At 39.4% G+C, this 26,886-nt stretch overlaps 1 protein-coding gene across 1 annotated transcript; it reads right to left on the bottom strand.

Moving 5' to 3' along the window:
- Positions 1-1,820: 1,820 nt before the first annotated feature.
- unc119a1 (unc-119 lipid binding chaperone a1) lies at positions 1,821-26,624 on the bottom strand. Its single transcript, XM_085379838.1, has 5 exons — positions 26,024-26,624; positions 7,271-7,384; positions 6,978-7,071; positions 2,978-3,150; positions 1,821-2,872 (listed from the first exon to the last, which is right to left on the bottom strand). Exons 1-5 carry the CDS (start codon positions 26,145-26,147, stop codon positions 2,760-2,762), a joined length of 618 nt encoding a protein of 205 aa, XP_085235964.1. The 5' UTR covers positions 26,148-26,624; the 3' UTR covers positions 1,821-2,759.
- Positions 26,625-26,886: the final 262 nt, after the last annotated feature.

Raw genomic sequence — 26,886 nt, 5'->3', positions numbered from 1 at the left:
CAATTACATCTGCCACCCTTCTCCAAATCTGTGCCCCTACCTGGCCCCCCAACAAAAATTTTCTAGACACGCCACTGTTGAAGCCATCGCTGCAACAGACTCTGATGAAATTGGTTGTTGAGATTTTCACTGCATGCAGTCACAGTTCAGCTGATAGGACAGAAGAGCTCGTGTATAGTTATTGTCTGAAACATTTTTCCGCCTCCATTTCTTCTTATAGCTCCTGATGAATTAGACTATTCAGTATTAGAGGTTTACAAAGTGCATGGAGGATAAACTCAGATGGATCAAAACCCCAGTAACACCTTAATCAGGTCATCGCAAAGAAAGAGGTTAACAAACCCCCCCATGAAAACCAGAAATATATCAGTCAAGCGATATTGTTGTTGCTGGAGTTTTTTTGAATCGCTTCATAATTAGCCAAAAAAGTTTGATACACAGAGGATAAAAAGAGAAATGGCTGAATTAAAACTGTAATTAAAGTACTTAATAAGCATAAAGCTCTCTTGCAAAACTATATATATATATTTTTTTGAATGTATCTATTTATTTACACCTCCCAGAGTGTGTTGTCACATTGGTATTTTTGTGTATCCCAGTATTTTTAGGTAGTTTAAGGAATTATCAGTTTTTTTACTGTTTGTAAAAAAAATAAATAAATCCAGTACAAAAATAAATGTGAATAAATCAACTGCTCCTGTGTGAATCTGTGCACACTTATGAGCTCTTCTACGTGGTTAATAAAATGAATAAAACAAAATAGCTGTAAACGATCGTGTTAATAACATTTTCTATTATTAGAATTTTTCTCAACCAGCTATGATTGTGCAATAACAACTGTAACTAAAATTTGAAGAAAAGCAAAGCAGCTCCTCTCAGGTTTATAAAGCCTGTCTATAAAGAGAGTTTCGCTGAACTGTTAAAGATTTCCTGTTTTGGTTCATTGTTTCTTCCTGCGGCTCACTCCCTGATCAGCAACAAGCAGCAAACAAACACAACAAACCTTCTTCACAGCAGCTGTTTTTGACTTGAACTAGTCAGCAAGATAAGGCAGGTGTTACTAATCACGTTAATGAAGGCTTAGTTTCTAAGCAGAACAGCACCAAGCTTCATTAATGTGATTAGTTACACCTGCTTTTACCTGCTATTAGAAGAAAACAGTTGGAAACCGTTAGAATATTCTGTCGATGATAGATATTTGGATGAAACCAGGTGGTTGGAAATATGACCTTACATGGTTGCTAATTTTGCTCTGAAAGGTTTCCACTGCCTCTGGGTGTCCAAAAAACCCCTTGTTGTTTCATGTTTATACACCATTGACCAGAGTCTGTGTATCATGTACTCACTGGCTCAAACCATGCACAGTATGTGCTGAGAGGGAAAAAAAGAAAGAAAAGATGCTGATGATTGATGAGTGATACAGTGGGAGATGCAATAATAACGGTGCAGTAAGACTGTTGCTACAGAAGATGGCGACAAAAACACGTTTTGCTTGTTGCGTGTTAGGAATAATCTTTGGACATGCTTTACTTTCTGTGTGCATTTGACTGTTTTCTACATCAAATAAGTCAAAGGAAGAAGAATTCCAAGTAAAAGCACACAAACGACCTGCGGATCTTAAAGTGTAGAGGATGTTAAATGGAAAGTCTGCAGTCTAGGGAATTTATAAACCACTGCAGTCCATTTAAAGGTAATCAAGTTCAGTCAATAGTATCGTCTGTACCTCAACTTTAGGTCTTTTTTCTTTTTTAGTGGGTGTATTTGGAGTGAACCTCACTGTTAATGAAAAAAAACCAGCAAATATCAAGGTCCCACAAAAATCCCACATTTATTGCAGTTATGGAATTTTGGTTGTCAAAACTTTTTTACATACTTTTATTTATTTTTTTGCTTAAAACATTTATTGTAATTAAAGTATACACAGTGCTCAGTACTACAGAGATCGTACTGGATATCAAAATTGGTATCTGACTTTGGGCTAGTGTAACTCTCTGACACTTTTTCCAAAATGGCTATTTATTTAAAAAATACTCCTCACGCACTACAGTAGTAGTAGTACTACGGACATGAAAATATATGACAACAAGTGACACATTCACAAAGACAGAGTACACAGTGCCGTCATTCAACTGAACGATGGCAGATCACAGGAGGACCGAATCATTCAGATGTGTGTGCCACTACAAAGACTTTGCTGAACCTCTGCAGTACAAATACAGTGAGACTCCTATACAAACTATATACTGTAAATATACATCTGATTTTTTTTATTCTTACTGCTTTTAGGGCAATTTCATTTCCTCCTTTGTCTCATTCTGTGTTTCCGCCTTGTCTGTTTGACTTCGGTTTCTCTTCCAAAACACACAAAATAAAATAAAAAAGTTTTCCTGATGAGAAACTGGAACCCACATATACAGACAGAAAGCAACACTATGTACAGACACCGCATGTGTTTGCTGCCCACACACTCACTCACGCACGCTGATGCAAACTGAGGATAAAACTTGCAGAATTCAGTGTTTCTGCAAAAAAAAAAAAAAAAAGAGGCAAAGGGAGAAATCTGATTGGCCGGGCAGCTCAGTACCTGAATGGAAATGCATGGAGCTTAACAGGGAAGGAGACATGAGTATTTAATGCCAGTGATTTGTCCATCAGTTCATCTGTTTCTGGTCCTGAAGTGATAGCTGGATTATCGAAAATGTCTAAAACAGGGAAGGAGAAAGAGAGAAATGGTGGAGGGTTGCAGGATGGAGGCTTTCCTACGGCCCTCCGCTGTAGGAATAATCTGCCTTGTTGTGCATCACCAGCTTGTTGTCCACAAAGTAGAAGCTGTCAGACTGTGTCTCGTAAGGGTGCAGGATCATCTCACGCACTGAGAGAGGGAGAGAGACAGCACACAGCGTTCTAAAACATCAAATCCATCTAAACATGGGGCGGGGGTATTTGTCTCGAGTGCGTCGGAGTGTGTGACACTCACTCATTTCCTCGGACAGCGTGGGGAACTCATAAATGTGCTCGCACGTGTTCTTGCTGCTGGGCATGCAGAAGCCAAACTCGAAATCAAAACTCTTTAGCAGCTGATCGCGGAAGTAGTGTCTCTCAATCATACGGAAGTTGTTGATGGGGGTGTCACCAACCGTGAACTCCACTCTGCAGAGACACAAAGTGGACAAAATACACCCACCAACGAGTAAGGGAATGGAAATACAAACTGCTGTCGCTGCTTTTGACACTTATGATAACAGTTGTAAGAACGCAACAAGGGAAAAGCCTAGTAACAATCAATCTAGATTATCTGCAAACCCAATTCCAAAAGGGTGGCTGCTTAAAACGTGAATAAAACTGAATGCAATTATTTGCAAATCTCAGAAATTCCATATTTTACTCACAGCAGAACACAGAAAACATATCAAGTACTTAACCTGAGAAAATGTAACATCTTAAGAAAAAGCTTGCTTTGAATTTGATGGCAGCAGCACCTCTGGAAAAATTTGGGACAGGGTTTGTGTTCACCACCGTGTAACATCACCTCTTCTTATAACAGTTTGTAAAATGTAGGAACTGAGGAGAGCAGCTGCTGGACTTTTAGGAGAAGAATATGGTGGTGTTTCTAGATTATGGATGGATATGTCTTTTTTGACTGATTTGTGGAATTCACAACAAACTGTGATCAAAGAAAACGATTTCTGGAAGAGTTCCTGATTCCTGACAGAATCATGTCTGTTTTTAATGCAGCACAGTCTGAGGGCCTGAAGTTCACAGACATCCGATAAGCAGCACCTGGCTGCTACTAAAGCCTCTTAATTCCTATGGAAGCAGAAAGGATGCAAGTCTCCTTTATTAGGTTATGGGAGAGTGTCAGATCTGAACACGCTGAGTAGCCTTTAGTGTTTAATTGCATTGGTTGCTTCAGAGCTCTAACAAGTAGCTTTCACATTAGAAATAAATAGCAGTGAAAAAATAAACGGGTCATTCTTACTATTCGGTGCCATTTGAGTCCTAATGACATAATATGGTATATTTAGTGTAAAACTTGTCTAATGCTTATTTCTAAACCATTTTCTTGTATGTTTAACCCCCCTCTACCATAGAACACATTGATATATACACAGGATAAATACATTAAAAGTAAATTACTTTTATTTTAGCCCAAGTCACTAAAGTACTATGTCCCCAGTCATGCTTGCTCGACTTCAGTTACAAATATAACTTAAAAAAAAAAAAAAATCTAGATTTTTCATCATTTCTGGATTGGCTTATTTCTAATGTTCCTCATCAAATGTTCTTTTTTTATTATTAATGCATGTTTAATACTTAAAATCTTTAAAAAATGTTGTGTCCCTGAATCAACTGTCACCCCTGTTACTCTGATAAGAATTCCATAGAACACATCACCTGATTATTCTTTTAGTCACATGACACTCCCGGATGTAACATATTTTGGAGGGAAAACTTTCAAGAAGAAGACGAGTAAGTACCACTCTTTAATCAACCCTTTTTTCAATGTTTTAGCAAGATTTTGTAATGTGGCAAAGCATAACACGTCCAACCTGTTACGCTTATTAATAGTGGAAACAATTTTTTTTTTGTAATTTTTATAATATGGCTAATAAACATGTTAAAAATGGTTCTTAGTGGTCACCATGTACTAGCTTGTTGTTCATCATACTAGTAGTAATGGCTAAGTTTAGCATAAAATCTCCCCCCTGTTACCGTCACCCCTGTTATTGCTATGCACTGTAACATGAAATTTCCTTGCAGATTTTAAAAAGGGACATTGTAACTTTTAGAAAATGTAAATATTACTATAACTGTGTATTCAAAACAGTTATTAATAGAAAATTGAATGTCCTGTAACAGGGTGGACATTTGGCACGTCATGGGTAAAGACTTTGATTTTAAAAAATATTATAATATAATATCCTTAGCTGGACCAATACATTTTTCTTATAGGTTGAAAATCCCTCTTTTAGATGAAATGTTAAAATAATTCAAAATTTTGTATTTTTTGATGAAGAGTGATCACACTGAAATGGCACCGAATAGTAGGAATGACTCAAACACATTAGCTTTATTATTTTTATGCGGTTGTGACGAGCAAATCACTTTACTTACAACACACTGCACTGCTCTCTTGTCTTAATTATTCTTTAATGTTATATTTTTACATTCTGCTTACATCTCCATCACCTGTTCCTCTGATAATGTCTCTGATTGGAGCAGACCATGTGCCATCGATCCCCTTTTTGCTTGGAAGAAGAGCGAAACAACACATCAAACTTTTATGTGAGCCTGAAGCAGAAAGTCTGAGTTAAATAAGAGAGTCGATAATCATAGTCGTGATACCTGTTATCTCTGACTGAGGTTTCACATTTTGTTAAGCCCGGTAATGCAAAGAAGGCCTGGTTTTGTTTAGCTTGCTCTGGAGCACACCCATAAAGGAGGCTTAAAAAAAACATAGTTTGGTGAATTAAATGTGATTAGAAATGATAAAAAGGATAAATCGAAGTTATAAAATTAAAAAATGAAGACTGTCAGGGGTTTTGAGTTTTGGGGAGTTTTGGGTTTTCTATAATTTTGTATTCTTATCTTGTTTTATGTTTCTATACTCTATAATATTGATATTTAGCTTGCTGTATTTCTTAGTGTTTATGGGACCTTTTTTTCAATCTTGGTTGTTGTTTTCACGACTTTAGTTCTGACCCTTTGTTGCAAAGACCTTTAGGTTTGGTCTGTGTTTTGTGGGTTTATGACTTCCTTTTGGTTTTCAGATAGGCGCTCTCTGTTTATGTTGTTAGTTTTACTTTCCTTGTGTTTATGATTTCTTATCTGTGCCTTTAGTTCCCTGCTTGTTTTAGCTGACGATAGGTTTTTAAATTCCCTTTTGTATTCCAAATTCTGTTCCTTCCATCTTATGTTTTGACCTCTTTTCAATTCAATTTCATTTATATAGAACAGCAATTACAACAGCAGCCACCTCAAGGTGCTTTATATATACCTACAAAAAGACTACCTCCATGAGCAAGTACTTGGCGAAAGTGGGAAGGAAAAACTCCCTTTTAACAGGAAGAAACTTCAGGCTCAGGGAAGGGAAGCCATCTGCTGCGACCAATTGAGGACGAGGGGGAGAAGACAGGACAAAAGGCACATTGTAGGAAACACAGAGATGAATAACTAATGATTAAATGCGGAGTGAAAAAAGGTGAATGAAGAAGAAAAACCCAGTGCATCATGGTCCCAAGTCCCCAGCAGCCTAAGCATATTGCACACTAACAAAGGGATCCAGCCCTAACTATATAATTGTATATTTGAGTCTTGGTCTCAGTGTTAGTTATTTCTTGTCTTATTTTGATAGTCTCCTGTCACTAGTGCTTTGCATTTAATTCTACTTCCCCTGTCGCGCCATCTCTGATTGGTTTCAGCTGTCCTCCCACCTGTTTCCTCTCCGGTGTATATCTATTGTCTCAGTCTTTCCTCCTTGCGTGTTTTCTTAGAAGAGTTGTAGTTTTGGCAAGTTTGTTCTTGACCTGCATTATTTTGTATTTTAGTAAAAACACAGCATTAAAGCTGATTTTGAGTTTACTTTCCATTTTCTCAGGCCTACATTTTGGGTCCATCCATCCAGCTGTCAAATGCACTAAAACCATTTACTCTACAGGTTAACACACACATAATCCAAATAATAATAATAATGATGATGATAATACTACTACCAATAATAATGATACAAATTTAGGGCTAATCCCAGTTTAGATTAGTCAGTTGATGTGTTGGTTTGAAATCTGCACTCAGTCTCATGATGAGCAGTTTTGGCTACTTGGTGCCCGACTCAGCAGATGGGCTGGGCCACTCTGTTCACACTCATCGCTGTCAGCCTGCTGCCTGTGACACCAGAGCCTACACATATCCTACTTCCGGTACGTTCCCTCAGTCGGAGCAGCAGGGTTGACCGGATATTACACCACATGGGGACTTACGTGGCTCCAACCTGCCGCAGCTGTAGGAAAGCCGGGGTGAACTGGTATCGGACAAAACGGCCGGCATTGGGGTCACACTGCTTTTTACCACCAGCTGAAGACAAGATGAATAAAAACAACAAAAAGCAGTCAGCTTTTTGAGTTCCAGCCCTTGCTCGGCTTATTTGAGCTATGCACATATGCGTGCAGGTTTTTCCTATTAAACTGATGAACCAATAAACCATCTGACATACTGGAAGGTTTTTGGACCTGCCATATAATGTGTTATCTAGTTTCTGCACGTTGGAGCTCACCTGGTGTCGGAGGTTTGGTGATCTCAAAGAGGACAGTCCCCGTTTCCATGTCACGGATCTTAAATCTGGTGAAGTCGATCATGTGGACGTTTTCTTCTGGAGAGCAGAGGTAATCTGAAGACAGAAAAAAAGAAAAAAATGTGTCTTAGGTTCTTCTGTTGTTTTGTACATGATACAAAACCAACTGTCAGTTAACCACAGACTTCTGTTACACTCCAAGAAACAGTCATATCTGTTGTTACAGGCAGGCCCGAACCGGTCTCACATTCATAAAAGCCAGCTCTGCGCTGAAGAATAGTCACCGGTGTAACATCACAGCGGTGCCAGGAAAGCCATTTTTGCACGTTTTTATCTTCCTCTGCGCCGAGAGAAGTCACAATACAAAACTCCCTACTTCAGCTACTTCAGTGAAAGCCAAGACAGACGTTCAGGTCACGCTGAGCTCAGGGAATTGTCTGAGTCGCTCAAAAGGATAGACACACAAAGCAGAAGCTAAACACGTTACTCAAAGTTTCTAACTTTCAAAGCAACTCACTAATCTCTCATATGTTTGTACTTATGTGCACCGGAAGATACGCCCAGAGTCAGGTTTGACAGCGGCAGTTATGTAGTCTCATTTCTGGCGAGTGATTGAATTGTTTTTGTGATTGGTTTGAGTATGCATATACTTACCTTCAGATAAAGAAATCTTACAAAACAATACAGAAAACAATATGGTGATCCTATTATTGTATGCATGAGTTGTATGTTAGGGTTGTTTAGAAATAGCTTTTCTTTATTTAACTTTTAACTAAAGTTGAAGTTTAATGGCTTAAACATAGTTTTGCTCTGGTTCTATGCAGAGCCTACAGACAGCTTTGCAGATCAACTTCTACATGCATTTATATAGAGAAGCAAAGGTGCTTTGTGTTGTAAGATAAGGATCCTACAATCACCTGGGAGCGGTGTTACAAACAAAAATAATTTCCCACAGTCACCCAATTCAGTTCAATTTAATTAATTTCAGTTGTATTTAGTTTTCATATTGGCAGCTAACAATAACAGTTGCTTCAGGTTTTATACCTTGAAAGCCCCAAACAATCTGACAGTCCCCTATGAGCAGCACAGACAATGTCGCCTAATCATTCAAGCCTTTGTATGTGAAGAGAAGGATTCAATTCTGGATTACACTGGGAAATAATAAAGAGAAGCGCATATATGAGAAATATGATCTCGCTTTCTCTCTCTAGTTGTTCCTCTCTAGACTTTTCAGGGGCCTTTTAGAGCCAACCAAAGGTTTTCTCTTTCATGGGGAACACATCTGCCTTCCACTTTCCTGCTCTGGACTGCACTTTTCAACTATTCTGTATTTGACCTATGCAGGGCATCATCAACAACAAAGCTACATGTTATTGTTTGGAGAACTGCATCAGTTGCATACCTGCTTAGGATCTACAACCGGACACCAAAGCAGCACTGTAAATCTTGCCTCGTTGTGGCTGTTTTTGAAGCTTATGGATGGCTCTGGACCACAACTTGGTTTTTCCTGCTGTAAATTCAGGCTGGTGGGAGACCTCCCATGGTGCAAAAAGCAGTTCTCCTCTCTTCCTGTGCCTTTATATGCCACATTACATTAACATGTCTTCAGTTTCTCCTTTTTGTTTTGTGCTGTTGATTTTTATTTTATTGTTATTTTTTTTTAAGAAACATTGTATTGGGTCAAAGCAAACATTCTCATTCTCATATAATTTCGGATGCTGTTACCTCTCATTTGCTGCTCTCATGTGCTGAAAATCTAAATTACGATAAAGAATTTTTGTCCACTTTTAAAACACGTCTTAACCCCAATTTTATCCTTTGATTTTCAGCCTCAGCGAGACTTAGCTTTTCTTGTAATTAAATTAGCTACTAACTAATTAATTAATTACTTTGCTTTTTGCTTTCATTTGTTTTTTTATTAATGTATTATATAATTTTATTATTTTGTTCCAATGTTCAGCACTTTGCATCACCTGTGGTTGTTTTAGAATGCTTAATGAATAAAGATGATGATGATGATGATGATGATGATGATGACTTTTTTACTGTCCTGTAATATTGTTGACCAAACAGGTTGCTTTCCGACAATAACAATAAATGGTTTTTTTTTATCACTTTTCTCTTTCAGGATTTTGATGGCATTAAACCAAAGAACTGTCAGATTTGGCCACGTTGGCGCTATGTGTGCACGTATGTGTGCACGTATGTGTGCGTGGCATGTGTGAGACACTGCCTTCCCAACGGGGCAGGATTAGATCTAAGAGGCTTATTGTGTTTTACCATCACATGGACTGACTGTTTGAGAAGCGCAGACACAAATGCACACACTGTATCTCATTAGGGTATGGTAAGGGCAAGTATTATTAGCTGTTTACGTTGCGTAAGTGTTGAAGGGTCTTTCTCTCTGAGCCTTTCATATGATACATTAAGAAAGACAAACATAAGTTACACTAAATGCGTTATCACCTGACTTGAACGGATCTATGTATTTGTACACACACACACACACACACACACACACACACACACACACACACACACACACACACACACACCTGCACAGTTACATCTTTGACTCCTTCCTTCTGAGGGTTAAGGAGCAGATGGGCCACACAGGCTTTAGCCACCTGCTCTGAGGTATTTATAGACTTCTTCATAAAGGTTAACACACAACACTTAATGTGAAATTTACTGAACACCAATAATAATCATAATCAATCAATCAATTTATTGATAAAGTAATAATAATCTTAAAAAAGAAGAAATCTGAATGCTGTTATGCCGGAGTTAAAGAAAATCCCTTATTTTGCACGGTTTTAATGGAGATTTACACAGGTGGTGAAGTGAGACCCATTACTTAACAGACCTTATTATTTTTTCTAAGGACAGTCTCTTTGGTTCTTTAGAGTTTCTTTCACACTCCAACCAATGCTAACATCTGACATGTATTTTAACTCACAATTTGCATAGAGTTAAAAACTTTATGAGCTTTGATATTTAGGTGAATGAGATCGTGTCATCTTTCTACGGTGGCCCTGTGAAGTCAAACAAACTGCAACTTAAGAAAAATGGAAAAACACCACAAAAAGCAGACAAAACAAAACGGAAGTGTTTTTGGGAGACAATTATGTGACGGACCAGCTTCAGACGTGAACTGCACTGTAAAAAAAGAAAAGAAAAAAAAACTTAGAAGAAGAAGACAGCTGTAAAAACTTGATGCTGGGAACCCAGTTGTGTATTCTGTAAATCATCATTTGTTTTTCGGTTGGGAATCTGTGCAAGCTTTCTGGAATGTCATGCGGAGTTAGCTACAGTCCAGGGGGATTCAGTTACCACATTAAACATTAAGTGTAATTCAATTTGGGATATTTGATCATTAAAAAAATGAATTTGCTATTAATAGATTAATGTGGATACTTTGACACTAAACCATGAACAGAATGGCTGAATGAACGCAACCCCCTGGTTTAGTCACTAAAACAGTTAGCGTTAGCTTGTCACTTCCGCAGCTGGTCCGTCATGGTAATGCTTCCCCTTTCTATGAGGTTTTTTTTTCTATGTCTGTTGTTCTTTTGTGTGTTTTTGCAGCATTTTTATATTGCTTGTGTTTTCTGAAACTGGAGTGACTTTCCATTTTCATAGTGAATAACGGCGTGATCAAGAGATTTTTGCCTTTAAAAAAAAAAAATTTTTCGGTTACTTTCTGAAACAGTGAGAGTATAGATAGCGTGTGTTTATTTGCAGCGCCCTCTAGTGCTGTGGTTTTTTAATGTGAGGGGCTTATATGCACTGGGAACATTACTATAAGCCTAATGTTACTGCTGCAAATGCAACTTTCACATAGGATTTAAAGAGTGCCTGCATGCTATGTGGCCTAGACGCGATTAGCATGGAGTCGTTTTGAAATAAACCCAAGAACTGAAATCGTCGTCTTGGCTGAAAGCTGAATCAAATACTGTTATCTAACACAGTGCAAAACTACGCTCTTCATGCTGCAGAGATTAGATGCTTGTTTGGGTTACTCACACTAATAACATAAGTATCTACAACCTCTCTCACCTCCCCCAAACCATTTACAGCTCATGTTTAATATGACAGCATGTCAGGGTCCTGAGCTAAATGACTGTTTCAGGGATGCAGCAGAGTCAGAGAGGAAAGTGTTTACACTCAGGATCCAAAGCTTAAAATAGCTACTGTAATTGCAGCTTTGACATTATTTTCAAAGTGAAGGATGTATTGGGTATGTTACACTGAAGTCCATCGGTGTGTTACCCTGCTCCCACGGTTAAACCATCAACTTAAAAAGGAAACTCTCGCATGCGTACTGCACTATTCAAAAGTCTTGAGCTACCTTTGATTTCTTTATATTCTGCTATGAAAACAGGAAATAGGTGCAATGACTTATTGAAACATCAGCATACATATATGGAAATACTGCATATAAGGCACAGATAGTTACCATGCTAATAGGCCTGAATGTCAGTATTTGGTAAGGCCGCCTTTATTCTTTAGCACAGTCTGAACTCTCCTGTTAAACTTTCTTGTAATTTCTTTAAGGAATAGTTCTCCAGGCTTCCTAAAGGATATTCAAAGCTCTTCTCTGGATGTTGTCTGCCTTTTGTTCTGTTCTTTGTCAAGATGATCTCATACTACTTCAATAATGTTCAGGTCTGGGCTCTGGGGAGGCCAATCCATGACTGATAGTGTTCATCTATGTGTTATTCTGACAGGTATGCTTTTACTGCACTGGCAGTGTGTTTAGGATGTTTGTGATGCTGAATAATTAAGCTATTGCCCATCAGATGATTTCCAAATGATACTGGACCGTGGATCAAAATTTGATGATACTTTTCTGCTTTTATAGTCACATCGATATTTACAAGATCTCTAACACCACTGGCTGAAATGCAGCTCCAAACCATAACAGCCTTTACCGTGTTTTACAGATGGCCTCTCTCCTTCCTTGATTTGAACCAAAACTTTTCATAAGACAAACATTCTTCTGAAAATGGTCAGGTACAAGGACTGGACTGAAATTATGTGAAAAAGCAGCCAATGTCCAAAGAAACGCTGAAAGGACTTCAGAAAACCTGGAGAACTATATCTCGCTCCTCGGAAGCAAAATATATAAGAAATGACGGGTGGTTCAAAACGTTTGCACAGTACTGTACATACAAAATCAAAGATTAGGTCAGAACTATTCCCACAGTTTACTCACAGTATATTATAACATTGCTAGAACGCTTTTGGCTGTTTTGATCGAACGAACATTGACTGAAAACTCAAAGTCAGTGCTCTTTCCCTCTGTCCAGTAAGAATCTTTTATGTTACAACCTCAAGGAAAACTGAACTCATCATTTTTGGTGAAATAGCCCTTCCTTTTCTCACAATCTGTCTGACGAGTGCTCTAAGTCTATTTTCTGTAACAGCTACTAAACTTGCTGTCTTTGTGGACAGATGACTGATAGATGTACTTGGTGAATCAGAGACGGCTTCTTGCCAAACCTGATGAAAAAGACAGATGGAGCGTTTCATCTGATAGCAAAGCCAATGAAATCACTTTCATCCAGTGCAGTGCAAGAATTTGCACACTTCTGTGTGCTCCTGCGGTCGCATGAAGCCCAGACTACACACTACAAAACACACTTTGATTTCACAGCCTCTGCACATGGAGCAGCTTGACTGATGATGGGTGACTGCCTTTCAGAGATTTGTAGTAGTCATAAAATATACCCCTTTCACATGCTCGGTGTTTAGAGAACACAAAATTTGGTGTGAGGGGAAAAACACACAAACTGAAGGAAAAATGTCATTTTCAGTTTGTGAAACATATTTAGAACACCAAAAAAGAAAGAAAGAAAAAGAAATAAAAAAAGACAGAGAAGTACAGTTTAAACAAATAGGTCTCAGACTGGTTTCTGAAAACATGTAACTGGGGCAAATCTACCTACTATAGCACATTTGGAATTATTTATATATCGTCTGTGAAAGCAATTAAGTTAGGAGTTAACTCTGCTCTGGGTGGTTTTCATCCTGCTCGGGGGCTACTCCACCAGTTGTATCTTTGGAAGATATTTAAGGGTGTGTGGGAGTTTACCCAACCAGTCTAAAGGCATTGGACTGCTTTCTTTAAGGTGTCCTGTGAGGGGTGTTTCAGGAGTCTGTTGTAAGTTACGTAACTGCTGATTAATGGGAAGAAAAATACTACTGCTGAAGCCAGCATCTTAACATATTCCAGCCATGACGATTACCCCTGCACATTTAAAAAATTATGCTCTGTGTCAATGTGACACAGAGGTCTAGAGCAAGCATCCATATGTGAGGATTGGGAAGTGACCGTCGTCTAACTATAGTTTCAATCAGCGCATCACAAATACACAGTGCTAAAGGGCACTGTATGTACCTCTAAGTGACTTTCAGAAAACAGCATTATTTAACACCTGGGGAATAAGAATAAGCTTAAAATAGAACATTTTAGGCTTTACACACAGTAAGTTTTGTCCAGAGAGTAAAACTTGTTGAACGCGTAGCTTCACTGGTGCTGTAAAAAGGAAACCTGTACACAGCATCTCACTAACAAGGAAAAAAGTACAAGAAAATAACCGTCCATCATTGTAAAGACAGGACATCCATAAAAATGTGGTTAAAATGATGGTTCTATTCGTCAGTTTGCTCTTCTTTCCTTTTTGCACACACACACACACACACACACACACACACACACACACACACACACACACACACACACACACACACACACACACACACACACACACACACACACACACACACACACACAAAGTGCTGCACTTCACTTCCTTCAACACTGTCACCTAGCAACGCTCCTTGTGATAGAGCACTAGCTCGATTAGCCAGTCTTTTTCCTTCTCCTGTTCCACCTGCCTGCTCCACAACAACAAGGTGCAGCAGCAAATCAAAGGAAAGCATCTCGGATTTGACATCAGTCGTATGCAAACGAAATGCACCACGTCTGGGATCCAATGGAGGTATGCCTGAGGCCTCCTCCTATGGAGGTTTGTGCAGGATGTGCCTGAAGTGCAGGAGAAATTAGACATCCTGTGGCAGTGAAAACAGTGACTCCACTTGTGACATGAGACCTTACTGTACTTGTCATTTTGCTGAAACATGTCATTATCTTCCAGCTCAGGTAGGCTGCCTTTAATTCTGCCTTTGCCTTTTGGATCTTACTCTAACCTCGACACATCTAATTTCTTGGATAACAATCAGACTCATGCTATTAGACTAACATCAGGCTTTTGTTAAATACATGAATTTTCAGTTGTCAACAGAGTCCTGAAAAGAGGCAGCAGCACCTCTACAGAGAGTAAAATTAGCACCAAGTCAAGAGTCATGCTGTGCTCCTGCGTTCAGACTCCCAGAGCCTGTCTGACGGGTGCCACTTATAGCTCCCTAATCCCTGAGATTAGCCCGGAGTTACAGACTTTCAGCCACAGGGATTGACTCCACATGGCTCATTCTTTGACTGCGTGGCCTTTGATTAGTTTTAAGACCTTGTTTTGAATAAATCTAAGAACACAAGTAAGGAAAATGCAAAACATGTTTGCATGTTTTCACCTTAAATCCATAGCCTTTGGCTGCTTGTGGCATTAGCATTACACGTTGGAGTTCACGTAATGATGTATGGTGCACCTGAGTGCGGCGGGTTGTTTCATGTCTCTCAGTTAACAGAACCTGCAGGCAAACTGACAAATGGTGAGGTTCATGGAGAGGTTGCATTCCGAGCAGCTGAATGCAGATGAGATTTTTCTCCTCTTATCTTTCTCCAACCAGAAAAAAGAGGGGGGGAAAGATCCGGGGCTTCCTGTATCTTATGATCAGTGCTGGTGGTAATTCTTTACATTCGTCTGCAATGCACTATGGTTCCTAAATTAAGTAATCACATTAGTTACTAATCAAATATTTATGTCAATTTTGTTACACAAGTTCTTTAATTACCTGCATAATTTTTGCTTGTGCACTAATCACTTGACTTTGGTTCACGTGGCGGATTTGGATAAAAATAGCAGAGTCGTCTGTAGCTTCTCAGGGGTGGATATAACAAATAATCTTGTGGACATTTGTTTTCATATCTTAGTGAGGACAAACAATTGACATAATGCCTTCCCTAGCCACTTGCCCTAACCATCAGAAATGAATGCCTAACTCTAACCTAACCATAAACTAGTTGTAACCCTGACACAAAACCCACATTTTGAGTCTCAAAAATACCTTTAAACTCGTGGGGACGGGCATTTTGCCCCCACAAATATATTAGCATTCCAGTTTTTGGCATATTGAAAAATGGCACTTTATGTATGTTGATTGCACTTTATGTACACACACACACACACACACACACACACACACACACACACACACACACACACACACACACACACACACACACACACACACACACACACAAAAGCACACAAAGCAATGAAAATTTGAGAATTTTTTTCCCTTTGTTTTCTTTTTAAGATGTTGGAGTGAAAACAGATGATAGCATTCACCTAGCTTACTACAAGGAGTGATTGTTGTTACCTCTGCCAGCTGTTTTCCTTTTCCACCCTTTATGCCTAGCTATGGTGCAGTGGTTAAAACATTTGCTTGGCAATTGCAAGCATGCTGGTTTTGGTTCCAGCTGGAGGCACAAATCCCTTCTGGGGTTGCCTCAGGAAGGGAATCTGGCATAAAACTCTGCCAATGCAGAGCAAACATGCGGTGCTACCCAATGGAACGACCCCTTGTGGTAACAGAACAGCTGAGAGTAGCTTTTATGCCTAAACTAGCCTTCAGAGAATAAAAAAGTAAAATCCCTACAAAAACTGCAAATGCTGAAATTAAACATATAATTTCTCTTTTTTGCTAGCAAGGCAAGTTTATTTATATAGCACAATTCAACAACAAGGTGATTCAAAGTGCTTTACAGAGACATTAAAAAATCAAAAACAAATAAAAAGCATGATTTAAAATTGATTTAAAAAAACAGTAGATAAAATCTGTAGTTAAAATGTAAGTTTTGAAATTTAAGCTTAAAAGTGTGGATTTGATGCTTTATTCAAATGCAGCTAAGAATAGGTGAGTCTTCAACCTGCATTTAAATAAACTGAGTGTTTCAGCTGATAGCAGGCAAAGATCCTCAAAGATCAGCAGGTTTGATTTGTAGGGTAGTGCACACATGTATACTGAATGTAGGTCATCTGTTCTTCAGGTGGAACCACTTCAGTATGGAGTATGATATAACCTCTGCCTGGTAGTAAACACACACACTCCACCTCTCTTCATGGACATCATCCATTTTAAAAAGTGCATAAAATAGCTCAAATTAAACTGCAGAACAAAACAGCTCAAAATATAAAAACATATTTAAAAAAACTACTGATGTTTTTATTGTAACTTGTAAAACTGCACCTTGCAAATAGATAGAGACTGCTTAAAGCAGCAGATTCAGCAGCACACTGATATGAATATTTGAACTCTTATAGTATGGGCCTCCAACCTGTGGCTTTGGATCCATATGTGGCCCTTCCACCTGTCTCCAGTGGCCCCCTTTGGCTCTGATAAGAAAACTAGATTAAGAAAATGATCCTCTTAAATTCTCTAGACCTCCGTATCAGTGGCTAGCATGGATGCACATCTATACACGTCCTGTTTTAGTGTCCTTAGCTATGAACTGAAAATAAAAGTGTCATAAGAAACTTAACAGTGATGGTCAGATTTGTTTGCTTTAATCTCCGATGCTGCTGGTATACTTTACCTGTGGCTGGACTTCTGTCAGAATTAATTTGAAATGTGTCTTTTACTATTTTCCTATATTTCAGCAAATACTTTTATCTGTTTCTCAAACTTATTATCATTACTTATAATTTAATTCCTTAGCACAAGCATGGGAAGAACTCATAATGGCTCAACTCTGTTTTAAAGTGGGTCTATACGGTTTGTTTTTCTTTAAAATTGTTCTGTTTTGTTGATAATAAAACATAAGCAAACTAAACGCTTTTAGTTATTTTAGGTCTCGAATTTCATGAATGCAACAAAATCTTGGTAACACTGAAAAAGAAATGCAACGTCAGAGTACCAAATAATCACTATAACTAGTCTACTGCAGAGTAATTACATGTGGTGAAAGATTTTAACTATTTAAACCTGTTAGCAATGTTACTGTAGGTTAATTTATATGTAACAAGCCGTGTCCCTCCGTTAAGATAACATTAGAAAAAATTTATTTATTTATTTTTTATCTCAAAGCTGGGAAATTCTTTCGTTATAATAGGTAAAAAGTGAAGTTCAGCACAGCAAACATCTAACAAATAGCCTGCATAAGTCAACACTGTGGGGCTCTAGTTTCTCCCAATATACACAGCGTGTAAATTTAACACTACTTTAATGTAAATACTTTTATTTTTCCTTTAGTTGAAGAAGATTTACAAGATGGTAGTGAGGCCTGCTGCAAATGAAACCAGATATTTACATACACTTAAAAAAACACAAAAACATTTTCTTTACCCTCAAAGATGAAATCGGGTCTTGTTTTAGATCAATAAATATTAACGTATTTGTTGTATTTATGAAATGTCTGAATGAAGAAAGAGAAAATTGTTATGTATTTTTTTTATTACTTTCATCAAAGTCAGAAGTATACATATACTTCCTTTGTGTTTGGTTTGCCCTGAAACTGTTTCACTTGGTCAAACGTTTTTGGTATCCTTCCACAAGCTTTCTACAATAGCTTGCTGGAATCTCGTCCCACTCCTCTTGACAGAACTGGTGTAACTGGTACAGGTTTGTAGGCCTTCTTGCTCGCACTCGCCTTTTCAGTGCCACCCACAAATTTTCGATGGGATTGAGCTTTATGATGGCCACTCCAATACCTTGACTTTGTTGTCCTTAAGGCACTTTGTAACTAATTTGGAGGTAGTGCTTGGGGTCATTGTCCATTTGGAAGACCCAAGCTCTAAATTCCTGGCTGATGTCTTCAGATGTTGCTTTAATATGTCCACATAATTTTCTTTTCTCATGATGCCCTCTATTTTGTGAAGTGCACCAGTCCCTTCTGCAGCAAAACAGCCCCACAACATGATGCTGCCACCTCCATACTTCACAGTTGGGATGGTGTTTTGAGGCTTCGAAGCTTCCCCCTTTTTCATCATTACGGCCGAACAGTTCAATTTTGATTCATCAGACCAGAGGACATGTCTCAAGAAATTAAGATTTTTGTCCCCATGTGCAGTTACAAACTGTAGTCTGGCTTTTTTAATGGTGGTTTTGAAGTAATGGCTTTTATCCTCCCAGAGTAACCGTTCAGCTTTTGGTATTACGGGACTTGTTTTGTTATGGATAGTGACACTGACGTATCACTTTCAGCCAGCATCTTCACAAGGTCTTTTGCTGTTGTCCTGGGGGTGATTCGCACATTTCGCATCAAAGAAACATTCCTCTCTTGGACTCAGAATCCGTCTCCCTCCAGATGATTGGTTGTACGTTCCCATGCTTTTTATATATCTTAACAGATGAACGTTGGACCTTCAGGCATCTGGAAATTGCACCTAAAGATGAGCCACACTTGTGGACCTGCTTTCCCATGATGTCAAAGAAAGGCTCTGTGATTGGGGTATGCCTTTATATGCATCCACAGATGTGCCACCAACTCAAATGGACTCAATTAACCTATCAGGAACTTCTCAAGCTCAGAATGGAATCATCTGGAGTTTTCATTTTCTTTAAAGACACAATAAACTTAGTGTATGTATACTTCTGGCTTTAAAGAAAGTAAAAAATACATAACAATTTTCTCTCTTTTTATTTTGACGTTTCACAAATACAGGAAATATGTTAATATTTATTGATCTAAAACAAAAAAGTTTACTTTCATTCGATTGTTGATGGTAAAGAAAAAAATGTTTTTGTGTTTTTTTCTGAAGTGTATGTGAATATCTGGTTTGAGCTGTGTGTTGTTGTATGGTTTGGAGATGGAGGCACTGACAACAAGACAGGAGGCTGAGCTGAAGATGTGAAGATTTTCATTGGGATCAACCAGGATGGATAAAATTAGAAATGAGTGTATCAAAAGGACAGTAACTTCTTCAGTTTAAAAGTTAAAAGCTCTTGTTGTTGATATTAATGTGATTGTGTTGAAAGTAGTGCAGTGTCCTATTTTAGTGATGGTGTAAAAAGAAGAAAACGCCCATTTTTTTACTAGTATTGGACAACGAATGTTAAAGATGGAGGAGAAAAAAAGGAAGACCACAGAAGAAGTTTGTGGATGAAGGAGGACACGCACCTCTGTGGCGAGCCCTAAAGGGAACAGATGAAAGAAGGTTTCATCTGTAAAGGACGTCCAGCTCAGCAGAAAAGCAAAGAGTAAAGTTGACTACATCCTGTTTAGGATCACCCATTTTTAATCTGATGTAGCTCTTTCAGAAAATTCTTCCTATCAGGAGGAGAAAATGAGCAGAGATCCAGCATGAATGGCTACAAGCATATGTTTAGTCTCTTGAAGCCACAGTAAATTTTCTAGACTGCTGATTGCAATTTGTAAGGGGCATGAAAAAATATTAATGTTACTGAATAAGCAGAATATTTTCCAATTACTTATTCAGATGCTCCACTGATGATTGTCATTTAGCTTAGCTATGCTGGGGAGTCTAAATTCATCTTCAAGTAAAACTAAAGGTTTATTACACTACGAGGGTTCTGGTGGCATCTTCGCATACACAGCTGAACTAAAATTATTCAGCACCAAACCCTGACCTGTGGTAATTTTTCTATTTCAGCTCTCACGGTTTGTCATCCACAAGCAATCAGAATTGATTATATGACTTAACACAAATACCAGCACCAGCCAGTAAGCACAGAGTCATAGGTTATTGATCAGTAACCATGTTAGACCCGATACAGGGTGATGGCCGTCTCACAAGTGCACGTTTACCATAATCCAATTGCTTAAGCAAAAATTAGGCCTAAACTCATGTGAGGGACACCTCACGAGACCGTGCCGGTGACTGATGTGGATTCAAAAGCCATCTCTCTGCGCTTCAGATCGCTCCGAAAGAATAACCTTGCGACAGCTGTGCATGGGAGATTAAGAACTGGCTGCACCAATCAATTTTAATTAAAACTGTATCCATTGTGCTGGCACACATCACAGAGTGGAAATCCCGCCCGATGTAGATAAAGCGCTGCTCTGTGTCCCAGACTTATTAAGGCCAAATAATTGATTGCCCATTAATGTAAAAGGAGCAAGATCGCTTTGAGTAAATCATCTGGATAATTCAAAATTACACACAAGTGATCCTTTGAGTAAAAAGACCCACAGTCTAAGAAAGCATCTAGTGTGGTCATGCTCCTCTCTTCCCACGAAGGTGTAATTTTTTACACTGAAGATAACTTTTTTTTAAACCTGGCTGTATTTTGGAAAAAGGGAAGTGTCAGGTTCCAAACTTTACATCCATCCTTCACGAGACCATTACAACAGGTACAGCTGGATGAAAGCTCTCTAAGGGTGTTTTCAAACCTATAGTTTGCTTACTTTGGTCCAAAGCTACTTGTAAACTTGTAGCAAACTAACCACGTGAGAATGTTCATTCCGCTCATTGGCCAGATGTGTCTGGGGCGGGAACTACAAAAGTAAATACAGGAAGAAGGTTCTGTATTCTGGACCTGTGCTCATCTATAGTACACAGTAGTAGTATCAGGGTGGGATCATGTTCACACCATAAACAAACCGCTCTGGAGACTGAGACTCTTTGGAGGAGGTGGTCTTGGTGCGGTTGTTTTGGTCTGCAACCGAGTGCGATTACCATGTTCAAACCTGCACAGACGAACTGATTTAAACTGACCAATCTCCTTTTTCAGGCTAATTAGGACATGAATGAAACAACATCGAAAGCAAAAAAGTCAACACAAACTAAACTTCTACTGCGTGCATGTGTGCTTTTGTCTCAACTAAAGATAGCTGTCACCTTGAAAAGTGGTAAAATCTAGTGGTCATTCTATTCATAATGGACATTGTGGTTTTAAGAGCAGCATGGTGATTAGTACTGTTACCTCACAGCCAAAAAGGGCTTGGGTTCAGATCTGGGCTGAGGCATTTTTGAATTGCATAAGCAGTCTGGACAGTTTCACATTACCAGGTAACATGATGAATGTAAGTACCCAGCAAAAATTGTGTTAAATGATCGCTGTTTTATCATATTTAAGAAACAGTTCTAAAAGTTGTGCTGTTATCTGGTTGTCTGCTTCAGCTGTTTTGTGGATGTCATGGTTGTTAAGAAGAATTTTGGTACATTATGATTTCTCTATGAAAACAAAACAGAAACTTAAGCACCATAAAATGTGATCGAAGTCATGGCTTTGATAGCTAACCTGCCAACACAACATGGACTCTAAAAGCTTGTGTTAGAAGGGTCTGACTGGACCGTCTCTGGTCTCTGAAAAATAAAGCCAGCATGTAAGTGGCTAAATCTTCACTTCCTCTGTGTGCTGCTCAAGACTGACTCCAACAGGTTACAAAGTCTAAAAGCTTACAGCAATGCAATAATGTAATGCAATACTGTACTAAATTCAGTAATTACACTAGCTGCAATTGTGTCATTACAAAAGGTCTTCATTTATCTGCGTGCCGCTTGGATAAAGTTTTTAAAGTTCATGTGTAGCAGGAGGAAAATAGCAGCGCAGTCTACAGCAGACATTACTTTTATTTTTAGTTCCCAGAAGGGCAAGAGAGAGAAGGTAAAGTGCAAACTGCATCCAAGACAGAAACAAATGCATTATACTGCTTCACAAGCACCTGCAGAGACAACATGCTAATGCAAAGCTACACAGCAAAATCTCCAGTGTTAAATTAACACTGGAGAGTGTCTATATGGGTCCACACCTCTGAGTGTTAAATACAACACTGTTGAGTGTTAAATTAACACTTTTGACAGTGTTATATGTTTAAAAGTAACCTAGTCAGTTTTGAAGATTAACAATGGCTAACACTGAGCAGTGCTGATTTTCTAACACTGGAAAATAACTCAAAATGTTAGAAATATTCCAGTGTTAGAAAATCAGCACTGCTCAGTGTTAGCCATTGTTAATCTTCAAAACTGACTAGGTTACTTTTAAACATATAACACTGTCAAAAGTGTTAATTTAACACTGGAGATTTTGCTGTGTAGTAAAGAACCCAGGATGATGTTAAATCTGAATGTTTGCTGACCCCAGCCCAGTACCCAAAGCCTGATCTTCAACAGGTAATGAAAGCAGTGATGGACAATCAGGTTTGAAGCCTTTGTTTCTACCATTTTATGTTTCTAATTTAAAATCACTGTGGTGATAGCTTTGAAGTCTCTTTGGCCTGGTTTTCAGCTTTATGGTTGTACCTAAAAACTAAGAGAAAATAATACGTATTTATTCTCATTAAGGTACAAATAGGGTAGAGCTGTGGAGACCTGGCTTGTCTGGTCTTGTTCTGTTAAAGCCAAATAAAGATCTGTTAGTCTGTTTAACTGACTGGCCTCCAAGTTGTCCGGCAAACCTCCACACCACATGCCCGCTGGACCTGCTAGCCGCTCCTTCCTCGCCAGACCACCTACAGCCTCATCTAGCATCGAACAGTCATTAGACTGAACCTCTTTACTGTATTTGTGTCTTTTGGAGCATTTATGTTGGATTTGTTTGGTTGCTCTGTCATCCAAGCAAATCCATGAAGCAAATCCATGAAGTGTATCCATCATTATGTTCATTCATTCAAATTAGCACTAATTAGCCTGTATGGGTGTCTTTGCATTGTAGCTGTCAGTTTATGATTGCAGCTAACTGCGCTAACTAGCATTAGCTAATAAATTAGCACTCCATTCTTTCATCCATATCAGGTACAGTGCAACAACAGGCTGAAGAACAAAACCAGTAAGCCCATCTTTGATCATGACCTCAGTGTTTGAAAGTTTGGCTATGTATATTGGTTGTATCAACAGCAGAATATAAGGAAAGGTAAACGTTAAATACAGTTAATTCAGTGCAGGTGTGGAGGATGAGCACTTTTGACAGAGACCATTTCAAATCAGCTATAATTTGTTTAAACAACTGAGGTGTAATGAATGACTGATTCAGTATTTTTATGGTTTTGGTGTGCAACAGTGAATGCATCCACTGCTGCACACTGATATCATAAACCAAACACACCCACAGTCACAACCCTTCCCATAGCGTTCCAACAAAGGGTCATTTCTGTCTGAATCCACCTGCTAACAGCAGTATTTCAGGGATCTGGATCTCTCAGGTAGCTGTAATCTCACTGTGGACTGTATGTTTTAAATTGTCAGCTGGAAATTTAAATGCATTTTCAGCAAGAGGCACAATTTTCCTGAAATCCTGACTGCCTTTCTGCGGCACTCAAGTGCACTTACATGGAGACATAGTTAGACATGGTGGATGACAGGAAAGTGGCTACAATAGAGAATTAAATAAACATAGAATGTTTCCAGAAATGTCTGTAACAGGATCAAATATTTTAAATTTAAGTCTCCCGTTTTTTCAGAAATCTGTGTTTGATTATAACCAAGAATAACATATTTCACACCGCTCTTGTCCATCAGTAATTCTTGATATGAGGTTACAGGATTGCAAGCGCAACATTAATTTAGTGTCAGCAGTAAGCCTGCTTACAGTATGTCCGTCTGCAGCCATATCATAAATCATCTGTAATGCAAACAGTGAACTGATTATGTGCCATTTTTCATGTCACAGCACTGTTTCTCATCTGCCTGGATTATATTGCTTCTCCGTTCTGCCTGTGTGACAATGAGGCGCTGTGCCTTGCTTATCAGCACTGAACCACCATGACAGACTGGAGATGGGCTGCCCCAAAATGGTGGCATTTGCTTCCCAAAAGCACAAAAGGAGAAGTCATTTACACAGCAGGCTGCGGTATTTTCTGCAGACGCCTTTTCTCTAAAAGATTTTCTTTCCCTTGCAGCAGAAAACAATAGCCAAAATTATATGAAACTGTGCTTATCTGTGGGATATGTGTGTGTGTGTTTTTTGTTAAATGGTGAGGACTTGGAACCACTTTTGGACACCTCGGTGTGAAATAGGGCTTGACGACAGGTTGAAAAAGTCATCTTTCACCATCGAGGATTACAGCCACACCGCGTGTCTATAACAGGGTGCAGCTCAATAAATGAATGAGTGGCAAGCACATTTGTAAGCTTATTCCTAGTCTCCAGGGTCATTAATTACCTGAGGTGTATGGCTCCACTGCAGAATGCTGTTACAGCCATTCTGACATAATCCAGATTACATGTCAGTGGAGAGCGGAGATTACCGCACCATCACGAGTGATTTAGGAATTATCAGGCTGATGCAGGCCGAGCACTGCCTCTCCTCTTCTGAGGGGTTACTGGATGAAAATCCATGTGACTGTTTGAGAAAAGAATGAGAGCGTGACTTAAACCGAACTGAATAAATAAAAATAAAGGCAAAAAAATTGGATTTGTTTGCCTTTTCACTTTGTCGAAAGATCAGTCACTTGTTGAAATCCCTTCTTGTTGCATGATAATAGTTGGGAAATCTTAACTCTAATGTTTAGATTAGCATCTTTTTTTCTCATTGAGTTGGGGTGTGATTTAGTGCTTCATCACACAGTCTTTTAATACTGCATATGGATATTCCAGTCATTAGTAACAGTTTGGTCACATTTGCTCCTAAAGTTGTTAAGATGAGGCTCAAAAAAACGAAAGTAAAATCAGCTAATCACATTTCTTTGCTCACACTAACTGTCGCAGGCCTCGAGTAGTGTTACTATACTGTAAGTTTTCACACAAGCCACCTCCACAAATTGTACAGTTTCATAATAGTGCATCCTTGATCACCACAGAGATGCAATAGATGGACTAAAAGCACCTGCGTGAAACATCCTTGTGAGAAGAAGACACGTGAGAGAGGCTTTCACTGTTCCCCTTCTCCAGCACAAGTTTATTAAAGTGTTGGGAAAGCAGGCCTGGTGCTGGGGAGAGCCTCTGTGGCCTCCCTGCTTCCATTACATAATGTGGAAAGTGTCAGTTATATATGACAAACAACAAGTTAATGGTATCACTGTCTTGTTTTTGTTCCAACTGTCTGAGAGGAGCTATAATCAGTGGATCACCTCTCCGGCCACCTGTTACCTCAGAGCCACAGGTATCTTGAGGTGAGGGAGTAGTAAGCATCACTCAGGCCCCCCTCCCCTGCAGTGGGAGTTGAGAGGCGCACATTAGAAGCACCTACACTCACCTGCTGTCTCTTTCAGTGCCTACACAGTCAAACACAGAGGTACAAAAACAAAACAAAACAACTGGAAGCATTCACACACACACACACACACACACACACACACACACACACACACACACACACACACACACACACACACACACACACTGATGCATTAGTAGTACCAGTCAAACTTTGCACGGCAAATACATCTGCAATTGGACGAGACATCTAATCTACAACTGCACACTGACTGAAACGCACACTGATTACAAGTGGTTAATCTTTTTTTTTTAAGCTATAACACTCGGAGGTTATGTCAGAGTCGCTGTCCATGGTATCTGTCAACAAGGAAAGCACATTTACAAAAAAAGACACCGCGAACAAGGAAGGAGCACATGGGTCTGCACTAATCCCATCTAACAGTAAGGCTGAACTCATCCCCCCGTATCGTGCGAGTTGCGGCGGGTTACTCACTCTTGGTGATCTTCTGTAGCCCGAGCACATCCTCGGGCGTTATTACGGTGTGTTTGCGCAATTCTTCTTCGGTTGTAACCGGGATGCCCATGTCTGATGAGTTGCAGCCTTGCTGCACTTTCATGTCCGGCAGGAGAGGGTTGTTCGGAACGCGACCTGGCAGGAACTGAGGCTTTCTGATGTTCTCGGCGTCGTCGCCGCAGGAGCCGATTTACTTGCGCCTTTAGTTACGCGATGGCTAATACGCCGTACAGCAAATAGGCTCTACTCTGTTACAAGAATAACTCATTCTCCGAGCCTCCTCCCCTTCTCGATCCGGTAAAAGATAAAAATCAGCCCTCGGCTCCCTCCCTCCTTCCCTCCTCCTCCAAGCCTCATCGGCTCTCTCGCAGCTATTTAATCCAAATCCTGCGGCTTTAAAGCGACCGGCGATGCGTGGCTGTCCGTCTGCGCGCCTCGTCATGCGCTGCCGGTGCGTGCGCGGTTGGCTTTTTGCTCAATAACAGTTTCGCACCTCCGAGATGAGCTCTGGCACCTCCCGCGTGGAAGTTAGTGGGGGTCAGGAATAACCGCTGGAAATCGTATTGTGGATGGTGCGTTCACTGCACTGCTGTGTGGAAAGAGACAGAGGTGCTAAAGTGCACGGCGGAGCTCGAATGTGCAAGCTACACAACGCAAGGCTGTCTGTTTTTGTTTTGTTTTTTAGGGCAGTTATTTAGCCTCCGAAATATAATCGGTGCTGAGGCTTGGAACTGCACAGCTGAAGAGAGTCATCAAGATAGAAATGCAGAGCGACCGGCAAACCAAACAATGTCACGGTATAGTCACAGTACTATTTAGACCATATGGTCTAGATTGTGCTT

The sequence above is a fragment of the Rhamphochromis longiceps genome, linkage group LG14 (assembly GCF_057381845.1).
Source record: "Rhamphochromis longiceps isolate RC_006_pf linkage group LG14, R_longiceps_female_GT1.1, whole genome shotgun sequence".
NCBI lineage: Eukaryota > Metazoa > Chordata > Actinopteri > Cichliformes > Cichlidae > Rhamphochromis > Rhamphochromis longiceps.
This window is presented reverse-complemented; position numbering and strand designations above follow the sequence as displayed.

Bases quoted from the DNA above. Each gene is read 5' to 3' on its own strand.
- unc119a1 (XM_085379838.1), bottom strand. From the start codon at position 26,147: ATGAAAGTGCAGCAAGGCTGCAACTCATCAGACATGGGCATCCCGGTT. The intron at 7,072-7,270 runs GTGAGCTCCAAC...TCTTGTCTTCAG, and splicing joins CACCAAACCTCCGACACCAG to CTGGTGGTAAAAAGCAGTGT. The intron at 2,873-2,977 runs GTGAGTGTCACA...TCCCTCTCTCAG, and splicing joins CACGCTGTCCGAGGAAATGA to TGCGTGAGATGATCCTGCAC.